General features: G+C 40.6%; 1 protein-coding gene across 4 annotated transcripts in view; it reads left to right on the top strand.

The window, feature by feature from the left end:
• col16a1 (collagen, type XVI, alpha 1) overlaps positions 1-11,612 on the top strand; it is an 88,634-nt gene that overhangs the window by 61,174 nt on the left and 15,848 nt on the right. For all 4 annotated transcript variants that reach the window (XM_032535244.1, XM_032535245.1, XM_032535241.1 and 1 more), the window contains 23 exons: positions 2,573-2,626; positions 2,760-2,882; positions 3,195-3,236; positions 3,354-3,419; positions 3,557-3,601; positions 4,308-4,352; positions 7,670-7,723; positions 7,818-7,871; positions 8,001-8,054; positions 8,134-8,178; positions 8,279-8,332; positions 8,413-8,448; positions 8,533-8,595; positions 8,684-8,755; positions 8,870-8,923; positions 9,058-9,102; positions 10,253-10,297; positions 10,547-10,600; positions 10,738-10,791; positions 10,902-10,952; positions 11,141-11,230; positions 11,362-11,397; positions 11,510-11,554. In XM_032535244.1, coding sequence (XP_032391135.1) covers positions 2,573-2,626; positions 2,760-2,882; positions 3,195-3,236; positions 3,354-3,419; positions 3,557-3,601; positions 4,308-4,352; positions 7,670-7,723; positions 7,818-7,871; positions 8,001-8,054; positions 8,134-8,178; positions 8,279-8,332; positions 8,413-8,448; positions 8,533-8,595; positions 8,684-8,755; positions 8,870-8,923; positions 9,058-9,102; positions 10,253-10,297; positions 10,547-10,600; positions 10,738-10,791; positions 10,902-10,952; positions 11,141-11,230; positions 11,362-11,397; positions 11,510-11,554 — 1,281 coding nt within the window. The remainder of the gene's footprint in view (positions 1-2,572; positions 2,627-2,759; positions 2,883-3,194; positions 3,237-3,353; positions 3,420-3,556; positions 3,602-4,307; positions 4,353-7,669; positions 7,724-7,817; positions 7,872-8,000; positions 8,055-8,133; positions 8,179-8,278; positions 8,333-8,412; positions 8,449-8,532; positions 8,596-8,683; positions 8,756-8,869; positions 8,924-9,057; positions 9,103-10,252; positions 10,298-10,546; positions 10,601-10,737; positions 10,792-10,901; positions 10,953-11,140; positions 11,231-11,361; positions 11,398-11,509; positions 11,555-11,612) is intronic.

Genomic DNA, 11,612 nt, shown 5'->3' with positions numbered 1-11,612 from the left:
CAGTTTTGTTTCTTTCAAGTCTGCTGATGGCTTAATTTCATTAAAGGGACATAGATGCTGATTGCCAGCCAGCACTCAAGGAGAACTTCACCTTCAACACAGAAATTAAAGAAGTACTTTAATGAAAGAAAAGGGATTTGATGGAAAATCAGTAGACCACTCTGGAAACCATTCGAGACTGAACTTATAGAAACTCTCTGTAGAAAATAGGGCTGGATCCAAATTATCGAGGTATTTAATTTTCAATTTTGGGTTTCCAATATTCCATTTTTTTTTTCAATACTGTAATAAAGTTGAGACAGATTCAACTTTTGGAGAAATGCAACCCCGACGTCACGCTGCGGTGGCCAGTCATGTAACCAGAATCCGACTTGTCAGTAAGTTTTGAGGTGGTGTCAGAGTTCAGTAGAGTAAATTGGAAACTTCACTGTCTTTATCGCTGCCACAAGAAAGATTTAAAACACTATGAAGGTAAAATAACTGCACTAAACTGCTTAGGAGTTTGTGTAACTGCTGACCATTTCCTGCACAGTCGCTCCATCTCATCTCTTTGCCTCTTTCTCCGTGAAATGAAGCTGCCTTCAAATGCGGATCAGCAGATTTATGAACAATCTATAAACGATCTGATGGGAAACAATAATTGGGAAATATAAAGTCTACTTGTGCTAGATTGGGGGGGTTAAATAACACAACATGACACAAATGAGCCATTGAAATGACAATCCCACCGCCTCATACTTATTTTTTACAGTCAGTAGAACACACTCATTTTCGGTGAAAGAATGTCATTGACAAGCATCCTTTTTATTCATAATGGTCCATATCGCTCCTGTTCCCATATGATTTGATCAGTTTTGGATGGCACTCAGTCAAGCAGCTTGGCAGAGAGGAGAGAGTGATAGGCCTCTCCAGACGTGCAGCTGGACCGCACAGGGAGCAAGACGCCTTAGTTTGGCCTTCATTTTCTCTTTTTCTTCCATGGTTCTGCAGTATTTATGTCACTCAAAGTGGTGGCATAGTACTAAAAAGCCTCACATTTTGCTTGGCTTTGAAACACAACAATATGTTGCTCAGAGAAATCATTAACTTGGTAATTTGAAAGTATGGCAAAAGAGAACATTTCACAGTGACTGATATACAATTATAGAGAACCTTCTTTAGAGCAAGTCTGGTAATGCAGAAAGTCTTGTGGCCGTAAAACAGCCAATAGCATGCAGCATGAAATAGCCTTTCTAGCTAATGGCTCCAATTTGAACAATGTAAAATGGGTTCGTAATGACTTTGAAACCAGGCCAGGTGCTATTGACACACATTCTCAGTAAAAAGGGTCCCACTGCTTTGATAGAGAGCAGACCATCAGTCACAATAAAAGGAGTTGGGCTGTTGAAGTGAGCAGTTATATTTCAGAACACGGTATAAACAGGTAGTGTAACTCCACTGTGTAATGTTTTTTTTCTTTTCTTCTTTAATGTACATATGTTGCATGTGTGTCTGTGTGTATGGGTTTGTATATGTGTGGGCAGAGACATTTATGTGTGTCTGTCATGCATTCTTGGTGCCACGTTCTACTCTTTTAATTTAAAAGTTTTCTGGTTCAGACTTGAGGTCTTGAGAGACTTTAATTACTGCTTCACAGTCATTAGTGGAAATGGGTACAGAGTGTTGTTTTGTGTGTTGTATAGCTGCTATTGTTCTGTTTAACCCCTTTATATTTGTCACATATCTGTCTCTTTATGAGACTGAGGTAGCAGCATATGGTGTCAACACTGGGTTCATGTAGGAAATTGCTTTTTTTCTATCATAGAATCATACAAAACATTTCAATGACATTAGTGACATGTACAATAAATAATAAACAGAGGGTTGCATGTGGTGCACTGAGCATAGGCCAGTGCATTTTCCTGTGAACATAAAGTTGGGTCTCTACAGAAAACATTGTATAAAATAGGATTTTGTAGGATTACTATGAACAATATAGACAAGGATTTACTATATAATGCACCAAAAATGTGTAATGTAGGTAATTGTAGAGTAAGGAAAAAGAGAAGTAAGGGAATTCTGAACTTAACAGGTCCCTTGGAGGAGGGGAAAAATTCTGCAACCTCAGTACTTCATTTTGCTTTGCCATTGTACTGAATGTAATGGTCCTACACAGAGATATTGCTTGGAAAGGTTGTGACACCATTTTTTTGTGGTTGCAGCTTTTAGTGATAATAAAGTCTACCCCATCTAGTGTGTGAATTTGACAGCATGTATACTTCATTTTGCACTCAAAACTTAAATTGGTGTTAATGACATAAGGTTGTACAATAAGTTGCATGCAATTGGTATTAAAAGAGGTGAAGGTTACTGTCATGTCAATGTGCAATTGTGAAATTGCCGGAGAGACCGTACTCTAACTTGCAACTCTGTCCTCAAACTGCATTTAGAGAGCATTGGGATACTTTCTTTGGGTTTGTTGATTGTGTCAGAAAAGAGCGGATTTGGACATTTAGGATTTCCCTTAATTATTGTCTTTAATGCCAAGAAGGTTATACTAATTTTATTTTCTGTTTCCCTGCCCCTTCTCTAGAACCTCATTGGACCACACCAGCTGCCTCAAGACTCTACTGTAGGAGATGGTGCTGTAAGTTCATGAGTCAAAAATGCATTTTGGGGAATGGGGTTTTGTTGTATCTTGTAACGATCCTTTATATTTGCTTTTGATCAGTGCATTTTTGTATATATTTAAATGTGTGTTTGTGTGTTCTACAACACAGGAGGGCTGTGTAGAAGGGGACTGTACCCAAGGATCTCCAGGGGTGCCTGGCCCGGCTGGTGCCAAGGAAGACAAAGTAGACCAGGGCAAGCCAGGTGTAACCCCAGTGGACAGCTGTGACAAGGTGAGACTTGAAGGGAGTTTAGGAGTTTTTTTGCCAATTCTCCATATCCAGAATCTAATGAAATGGCACTAGGTCAGCAGAGAGGGCTATTGAGGCCACACCGACAACGATTGAGGATCTGGCCCAAAAGCGGCTTTTAACTAAAGCCACCAGCATCCTTGTTATTGTGCTGAAAAATGTGAAATGGCATACTTTCATTTTGCATTATATTCAAGTTTGCATTGCTTGATTTAAGTAGCTATCCGTCTGACATAATGCAGTGGCAACAGTACGGCTTTACACTGATAACCTATTCTCCTGTCTGCTTTCCAGTGTTTGGAAAGGCTGCAGAGAGAACAGGCGACACAAGCAGTGGTCAGTTGACATCATTGTCCTACACTAAGGACATGCACACCCACAAACACGCACATGCATACATCCACAGAGACGTATGTGCTCGTTTCCTGACTGATTTATGTCATTGCCTCATAGGATAACCGCCAAGGAACACCTGGAATTCCAGGAACTCCTGGTTCACCAGGACAAAGAGGAGAGCCAGTAACTCTGTTTTTTTTTTTTTTATATACACACTTAAATTGATTCAAGAGTATATGTTTATCTTTTTGTCCAAGTATGCATATCAAAATGGCTTTACAGAGTTAAGGATCACGTTTATGTATTTATCTTCACTTCAGGGTACACCAGGAGATAGAGGCCAAGCTGGAATACCTGGAAACATGGTGAGATTCAGCCACATAAATCCCTCTTTGAGCCATTCCAGACAGCTCAACTGTTATTACCGTGGAGCTTATTAATAGTAGATAAATCTGAATATTTTGCCATGGTTTAATTTAGGAGACATGTGTTCCTGGCAGGACTAGAAAGCTGTAAATGTTACTCTTATTCTGAAATCCCCATCTACTGTATGGATGTGCCTGCAGTACATTCACACATAATTCTATGCAGATATTCTTTCCAAGTACTTTGATAACATATTTCTCCAACTTGCCACTCTGAAAACTCTATTATCAATCCAAAATGTTTGAAACTATAAAGTGCATTCTAATCACTGCCTTACATTAGTCAGTCGGTACTTCCGTGGGAAAAGATAGATTTGATTTCTTTCTTTCTTTTTTTAATTTTAGGACAGCCCCGTTGGGTTTTGGTCTCAAAGCTTTAGATTTGGAGCTTGAGTATGCCACTTTCTGTGATTTCACAGAGCCCCCTGTTGGTCTCAGTGAAAATGATGAACAATGTGGCCCAACACTCTAACCTCTTAAACACTTTTTTACACTCTAGGTCTCCTGCAGTGTTTTTAGTGTTCATTTAATTGTCAGCACCAAGTTTAAATCGGCTTTAACCATACAGTAGATGTGAATTGATTTTATTTGTGTTGCTAATTTTCATCATGGCTCGGATGTTCCCTTCACTGCTTTCTGCCCACAGGGACCTCCTGGTTTCCCCGGTCCTCAAGGCCCAACTGGTTTACCTGTAAGTTTAATTCACACTTCTAACTTCCTTTTCATTTTATTTCCTCTTGTACTATCCTTTAATCAGTGATCATATAATTAGGTAAAAGTATCAATACAACAATGTAAAAAAACTTCAGTGCAAGTATAAAACCTTTATTAAAAATTCAACTCAAACTATACTGAGCAGTTTCTGCCGCCCCCATGAGGAATTCTAAGTGATGACAACAACGCTCTGGGCGCATCCACATGATGCAAGTCTTATGTCATCGTTCCCCCCCCCCTCCCTCTATGTAGTTAAAAAAAACATAATGAAAGAGGGACGATGATTGTTTTCACTCAAGCTTCTGCGCCGGAAAGTCACCGGACGACTCAATCTCCTGAACATAGAAGTACAAAAATTGTAGAATACATATTAATACAGAAATACAATGGCTTGAATGTAACAGACGTTTATTAATATCAAAAAGTTACGCATTAAATAGGGGTTCAGGCTTCAGAAAATGTCACGATATGATATCGATTTTTAGGCTCTAGATTCAATTCTGAATGGATTTTCAATTCAAAAACGATTCACAGTATGTACATGTACATGTTTCTCATGGGCTAGTATACACGCCATTTCAAAAAAAGTATTAATCAATTTTTGGAATTCTATAAGTTGATTTTGAATCTGTATATTTTGAATGAATTCATGAATGTGAATGCATTTTTTTTTTGCACATCCCTAGCATTAAAGCTCCAAGTAAAAGTATAATCAGTTCAATGTACTTAATGTATCAAGGTGAAAAATCCCAACAATGATATATAACAATATTTAATTGTCTTTTAACGTTTAACTGATGCATCATTGCGTAAGATGCATTTTACTGTTGTAGGTGGAGGTCATTTTGTTTATTTTTGACGTAGTTTACTGCAGTGGTTCCAAACCTGCAGGTGAACATAATTCATTTTTATCAACTCTTTGCTTCACTGCGTATTATTGGGTAATTTTTTTTTTTTTTTGGGCCTTCACACTGTTAATCAAAGCCCCCCTGCCACACAAAACCATTTTTACTTGCATTTTTTTTAAATATGTTAGATCCATACATGTTTGCGTTATGTCGTGAATGTGAAAATGAACTGCTACCTCCTCTGTCAGCTCTAACCATTAGTGATGACCAAATGAAGCTTTGAGAACCAGTGTCTTTATTTTCTGAGCCCACTAGATGGCGTTCTTGGTTGTAAGAGAAAGGCCTAAGGCATTGCAATCCAGTATATTCTCAACCAATTGTTGAACTGAGAGCGCCATCTAGTGGGCTCAGAAGATAAAGACACTGGGTCACAAAGCTTCATTGGGCCATCACTACTAACCCCTGAAAAGAAATAAGCAGAGAACTCAAGCCAATTACAAAAGCTGGTAGTCTGATGTCATGTTGCCTGAGCTCATTACTATTCATGAGCTCGCCCAGTTGTGCTTGGTAAAGCATGCGGATAGCCAGGCTCTCATTGGGTAGCTGTTAGCCAATCAGAGTCAAGCAGCTTAGCTCGTTGAATATTCATAAGACATATCGAGCTGAGTCTTCCTGCAGGCTTTTTATACCACACTAGAATGGCTTGAAGCAAGGTAACCAAAGCATTTATTTCCAAGAAAAATGTTAGAGTCCTTGGTAGAACTTCAGACATTACCACAAAGTAATGAAATACGTGTGGCAGGGCACCTTTAAATATTTCATTAGAAGCACTAGTTGCATCAGGTGGCTTTATGAACGAACACTTCTGAGAATTTTAGGGGAGACATCGCTCTTTGGTTATTGCAAACAATTCCTGCAAAAAGGTTATAAACCGGTGGTATAATATTAAAAAATGCTATTCAATTTTAATGTAGACTCGTAATCTGAAACGTGACTAGTAGCTACAGCTGCCAAGAAATGTAGTGGAGTAAAGGTCAAATGTTTTTCTTAAAATTAGAGAAAGTAGAATAGCATTACATATAAATAGTAAAGTACAAGCACCTCAAAACTAAACAGCACTTCCAAAGCTATATCTTACATATTTTTGTAATGATTGCAAGAAAAATGATCACCATCAATTGGATGAAACCTTGCCCCCCCTACAATAACTCAATGGATACAAAAAAATCAAACAAAAAAGGAAAATATGATTGCTGTATTACAGTTGACTGTACCTTTGTTTGTGAGAAGATGGACTCCTGTCATTCTTGGACCTCTTCTTGAGAGCTTTTCTATGTGTGTGTATTGTATGACTAAAATTGCCTGCAAGGTTTAATATGTGCTATAAAGTAAAAAAAAAAAAAAATACTTAATAACTTTCCATCTCTTATTTGAATATTTTTATCTAATCTATTTTTTGAAACACGCATCATCTCACTTTTTAAATTGAGCAGCCCTTGATTATGCAATCCCTCCGCCGTCCCTGCTTCTCTTTGTGGCTCTTTAATGAAAGTTATTTCAGATGAGGAAACAATTTAGTCGGACAGAGCACCCCCCCCCCCTTACACAGATTAATTGTTTTCTGGGAATAGAGATGCTAAATGGATGAGCTGTGTGAGCGCTGCATGGAATCCATTTGCAGCGTAGCAGCACTTTCCAGCAGGGGTTGGCCTCCGCTGTGTACAGCAGTGGATCTGTTCAGGCTGTTTGTGAGGGAGAGAAGTGGGGTATTACTCATACCCAGTGGAGATGGAGCCACTCGCAATGACGAACTGCTAATATTAAATGGCATTAATCATAAATACTCTTACAAATATTGATTTATTCTTAAGGGGGAGTTCATATTAATACACAGTTAACAGCCAATTATCAACCTCAGAAGCCCCCATTTAGAAAGCCCCCTGCTTCTATTGAATTTCTTTTAGTCACTCTTTTTTATTTCATTTTGGAAATGTCTCTCTTTCTTTTCTTCCAGCACCCTGTCTGTCTTCCATTGACAGCAGCTGTTGCTTGGCTCGCACATGCGTATTAATGTTTACATCAAAACAAAATTCATTATTCACTTTGAGTTCAAATTCTATGCACTGCAGAAGTAAAGCCAGTCGTATTTGATCACATTTTGTTGCTTAGTTCACGTTAACAACCCACACTACGCCGAGCAGGCAATGTTCAGCCTCCGGATATCACGATCAGAGACCTGGATCACCATTCTAAAGCCTGATATAGAGATGTAGAGGAGGACAAAATCCAATGTAGGCATTCCCAAAGGGAGACAGCACAGGCCAGTTAGCTCTTTCCTCTCTTTGATATTGACTCGCCTTGTCCTTGGCTCATTTCCACCAGGCGAGCATACATAGCACATCCTCTCCTTCATTTTCTAATCATTACTCACTCCCGTCAATCTCAGGGTCAGCAGGGTGATAGAGGGTCACCTGGCCTCCCAGGAATGAAGGGAGAGCAGGTATGTATCTGCCGATCAATTTCCCTCACATCATAACACGGGAAAAAAATGTGTCTTTCCCCCTGTTTGATTGATTGTGTGATTTTCAACTCAGGGCTCACCGGGGACGTCCGGGTATCCAGGAAGCATGGGACCACCTGGACTTCCTGTAAGTTACTGTCACCTGCCTCATGGGGTTGACAGCAGTCTGACAGCTTTAATGAAAGGGAGGTGGGGGGGGGGGGGGGGGGGGGGGGGGGGTGTTTACATTGATTAACTGTCTATTTATATTTGTCAGGGCCTGAAGGGCGAACGTGGGACCCCAGGAGGCATTGGTCAGAAAGGAGAATCAGTAAGCCACTACACCATCACAATATGCATCCGGCGCTAGTGTTGCATATTATTGGCTAACAATCCCTTCCCCTCTGCAGGGTTCCCCTGGTAACCCTGGGTACCAAGGACCGGCTGGCTCACCGGTGAGTGTTTCATCATATGTTTTGCTCAGCAAGGTTTTGAGCCTTGTGTCCTCATTTATTATCAAAACTGAGAGTAATGTGAGCCATTCTGTGTGTGCAGGGCATCAAAGGAGACACGGGACCAGCAGGACCTGTGGGTGCCAAAGGGGATCAGGTATGTATTAAACATACACACACATAATAGACTTTCAGAAACAAAACCCATATTCATATGTTTGCTCTTTTTATTTGAAGGGTTTCCAAGGACAACCAGGTTTCCCAGGACCACCCGTATGTACATTTTGTAACCCCCCTATTGCTGATTCTCTTTGGAATAGTTGAAGTGACTTTGTCTGTTACTGTGCTGGTTTTTAGGGTGCACCAGGTCCTGCCGGCAAAATTGGAAGGGATGGGGCCCCTGGGCTCAAAGGGGAAAAAGTGAGTAAAAATCGCACATTTCAACACATTTTCTTTTTTTTGCGTCAAAAATGATAATGTCTTGTACTGAACATCCCTGCTTTCAAAGGGCAATGATGGTGCTCAAGGATCTCAGGGATCAACAGGATCTCCAGGCTCACCAGGCTCCCCTGGGCTAATGGTATATGCATGTTATGTTATGTCTCATATTATCCACGTTTGACCCATTCTGACATATCTGTGACCTGTATACTATACAGAAGCCTCATTCGCTCTGTCTGTGTTTGCAACAAAGGGCCCCCCTGGCATTGAGGGATTGGATGGAAAAGATGGGAAACCAGGGCTGCGGGCAAGTAACACACAGACATGCACACACACAAGCATATTATCCAGACAAGCAATGAGGCTATGCTATAATTGGTATATTCAGATACATGCATATAACAGTTGACATATGGCCCTGGCTATTTTTTTCGTTGTCAGGGAGACGCAGGCCCTCCAGGCCCAGCAGGACCCAGAGGAATCCCAGTAAGCATCCCTTCTGACATCTGCATGACCTGGTTTGATTCTCCATCTATCCAGTGCTAAAACAAGTATACTTTCAATATCCTGAACATCGAATGCAATTCAAACCACATCTTAGTATGGAAATTAATGCCTTTTTTGGGCCAATTCTTGTATTTGGAAAGCATGCAACAGTTTCGGACAATAACAAAATAAGATTTGAATTCATTATGTGTCTGAATCTGTTCCTTAAGTCACCTATACTGAGCTTTTTTAGCCAGCCTAGTTGCTTGACTTTTCCTCTAGCACCACCATGAGGTTGAAATTGAATAAATTGTCTCAGCAACTATTGATGGATTGTGGTGAAGGTTGGTAGAGACATCGACGTGCCCCTTAAGATTATTTGTAATAATTAACAATAACGCATCATCGGGTACTTTGGTTTATGACCAAATACCTGTTAAATGATCAGCCCCAGCTGTACTTTGTGTTTAGTGGAAACTAGCAAATGTAAGCATGCTAACATCTTAAACTAAGATGTGTTAGCATTGAGCTCTGAAGTGTAAACACAGAATCATTTCGAGATACATGTAAATGTGTTGATGCTGTGAACATTCACTGCCCTTAATGTTTTTCACAGATGACTTAATCTAGTAGGCATACTTTTTCATACAAACACAAACAGCAAACTAGTATGCAAATCAGTCTGCATGACTAAACCTTTATTATTGAAAACCTATCCAAAGCTGTTAATGGAGAGATTAATTGCCAACGATGGGCGGATTTAGCTGTGCTCTTCAGATTGTGACTTGCATTTTGAATTGAAAATGAATGCATGTGTATAGAAAAGTTTCAAGACAGGTCAAGATGGGTATGATTGTCTTCATTTTTGACTTTTGTGTAGCTTCACCAACCGGTCAAATTAGCGTGGACTGTTACTTGTGTATGTGCAATCACAACAGAGATAGTCAGTGAGCTTCTCTCCCTCCCTCCCTCCCTCCTTCCCCCCATCCCTCCTTTTATTTCTCTCACTCACTCTCTGTATCTCAATTTGTGTTCTACCCAAGAGCAGGTGTTTGGGATTTCAAAGACACGTCTGCCTGTTCTTTGGCAGCCTCGACTTTGTGAATTTTGATACTGTACCAATCTCTTTCTCTTTGATGTCTCTCCTCAGGGATTCAAAGGGAAAACTGGCCATGTTGGCTTCCCTGGACAGAAGGTTAGCCGACAACCCATTGCTTTACCGTCACACTATGTCTGTACACTATGTCTGTCTGTTTGTCCACTTACCACTGCTGTCTGCTGCTTGTGCATTAGTCCAAGTTGTTTTGTCAAACTGATAATTGTTTCATGAAGCAAGCCTGGGTGTTATTACTGTGCTACCTCATTGTTTCGAGTCTCCACTAATAGAAGCATTCCTCACATTCTTCCTTAATTACCTTTCATTACTTTCTTAATTCTCCTTCAGGGTGAAGTTGGACCTTCTGGTCCACCTGGACCACCAGGCAGGCTGGGACACGATGTGAGTATTTTTGCTTTCTATCATTAACCCACGAGGCTTTAGATACAAGTTAAAGTGGTACACGCACAGCAAGAGTATAGATATCATAGTAAGTTAAACCGTGGAGGTTTTTAAAGGTTAATCTATGACCGTTCCAGGGTGATCCCGGTACCCCAGGAGCTCAGGGACGACCTGGACCCCCCGGCCACCTTGTAAGTTCACTGCCCTTTTAAACCTTATACTGAACACATTTTATACACACTGTTGATATTCGAGTATGTCATTGTGTTAAACTTAAACACTGTGTTTTTACTTTCCTTAGGGTTCTACAGGTCCAGCTGGACCACCAGGACCTCCTGGTCCAGCAGGAGAGGTAAGAGCAATGCTGTGAAACATGACTATCATATTTTTAATAAACAAAACATGGATTCAATTAGCTGAATCACTAACATACCAAAAAGGGAAAATGGGTTGTTTCAGTAGCCAAATATGTGTGTGATGTCTGGATTTTTGTCCCGCAGGAAAATCTAACAAACTACATTGTCCATCTCCCCTCTGTAGGGTGTAAAAGGAGATAAGGGCCAAGCTGGTGAGAGGGGTCTTCCAGGGATGGGTGGAGCCCCAGGACCACCCGGGCACCCAGGGCTCATAGTTAGTACCTCTCAACTTATTTCTAAGTCCAAATTTAGCCTCTGAAAATGTAACTAAACCGTCATTCAAGCTGCTACTATGCAAAATATATCACTTAACTTTTTTCCTCCTGCTTTGACTTTGTCTTTTAGGGAGAGCCAGGTAGTGATGGGGTCCCTGGTAAAGATGTGAGTAATTTCTGGGTGTGGTGTTTGTCCCCATAAATGTATAATGGAGAGAGGTTGATGGGGTGATGTGCATATTTCAGTCCTTTTGGTGAATCTGTCTTTGTTTCTACAGGGAACAGCAGGGCTACCCGGGGACAACGGGCAGCCAGGTCAAAAGGTAAAAGTTGACTCGGGGTGGTGCAGTATGTTATAGGAGTGTGTGTGTGTGTGTGTGT

This window comes from Etheostoma spectabile, chromosome 14 (genome assembly GCF_008692095.1).
Source record: "Etheostoma spectabile isolate EspeVRDwgs_2016 chromosome 14, UIUC_Espe_1.0, whole genome shotgun sequence".
NCBI classification, from domain to species: domain Eukaryota; kingdom Metazoa; phylum Chordata; class Actinopteri; order Perciformes; family Percidae; genus Etheostoma; species Etheostoma spectabile.
Note: the sequence above shows the minus strand (reverse complement) of the source record. Positions and strands in the feature narration are given on the sequence as shown.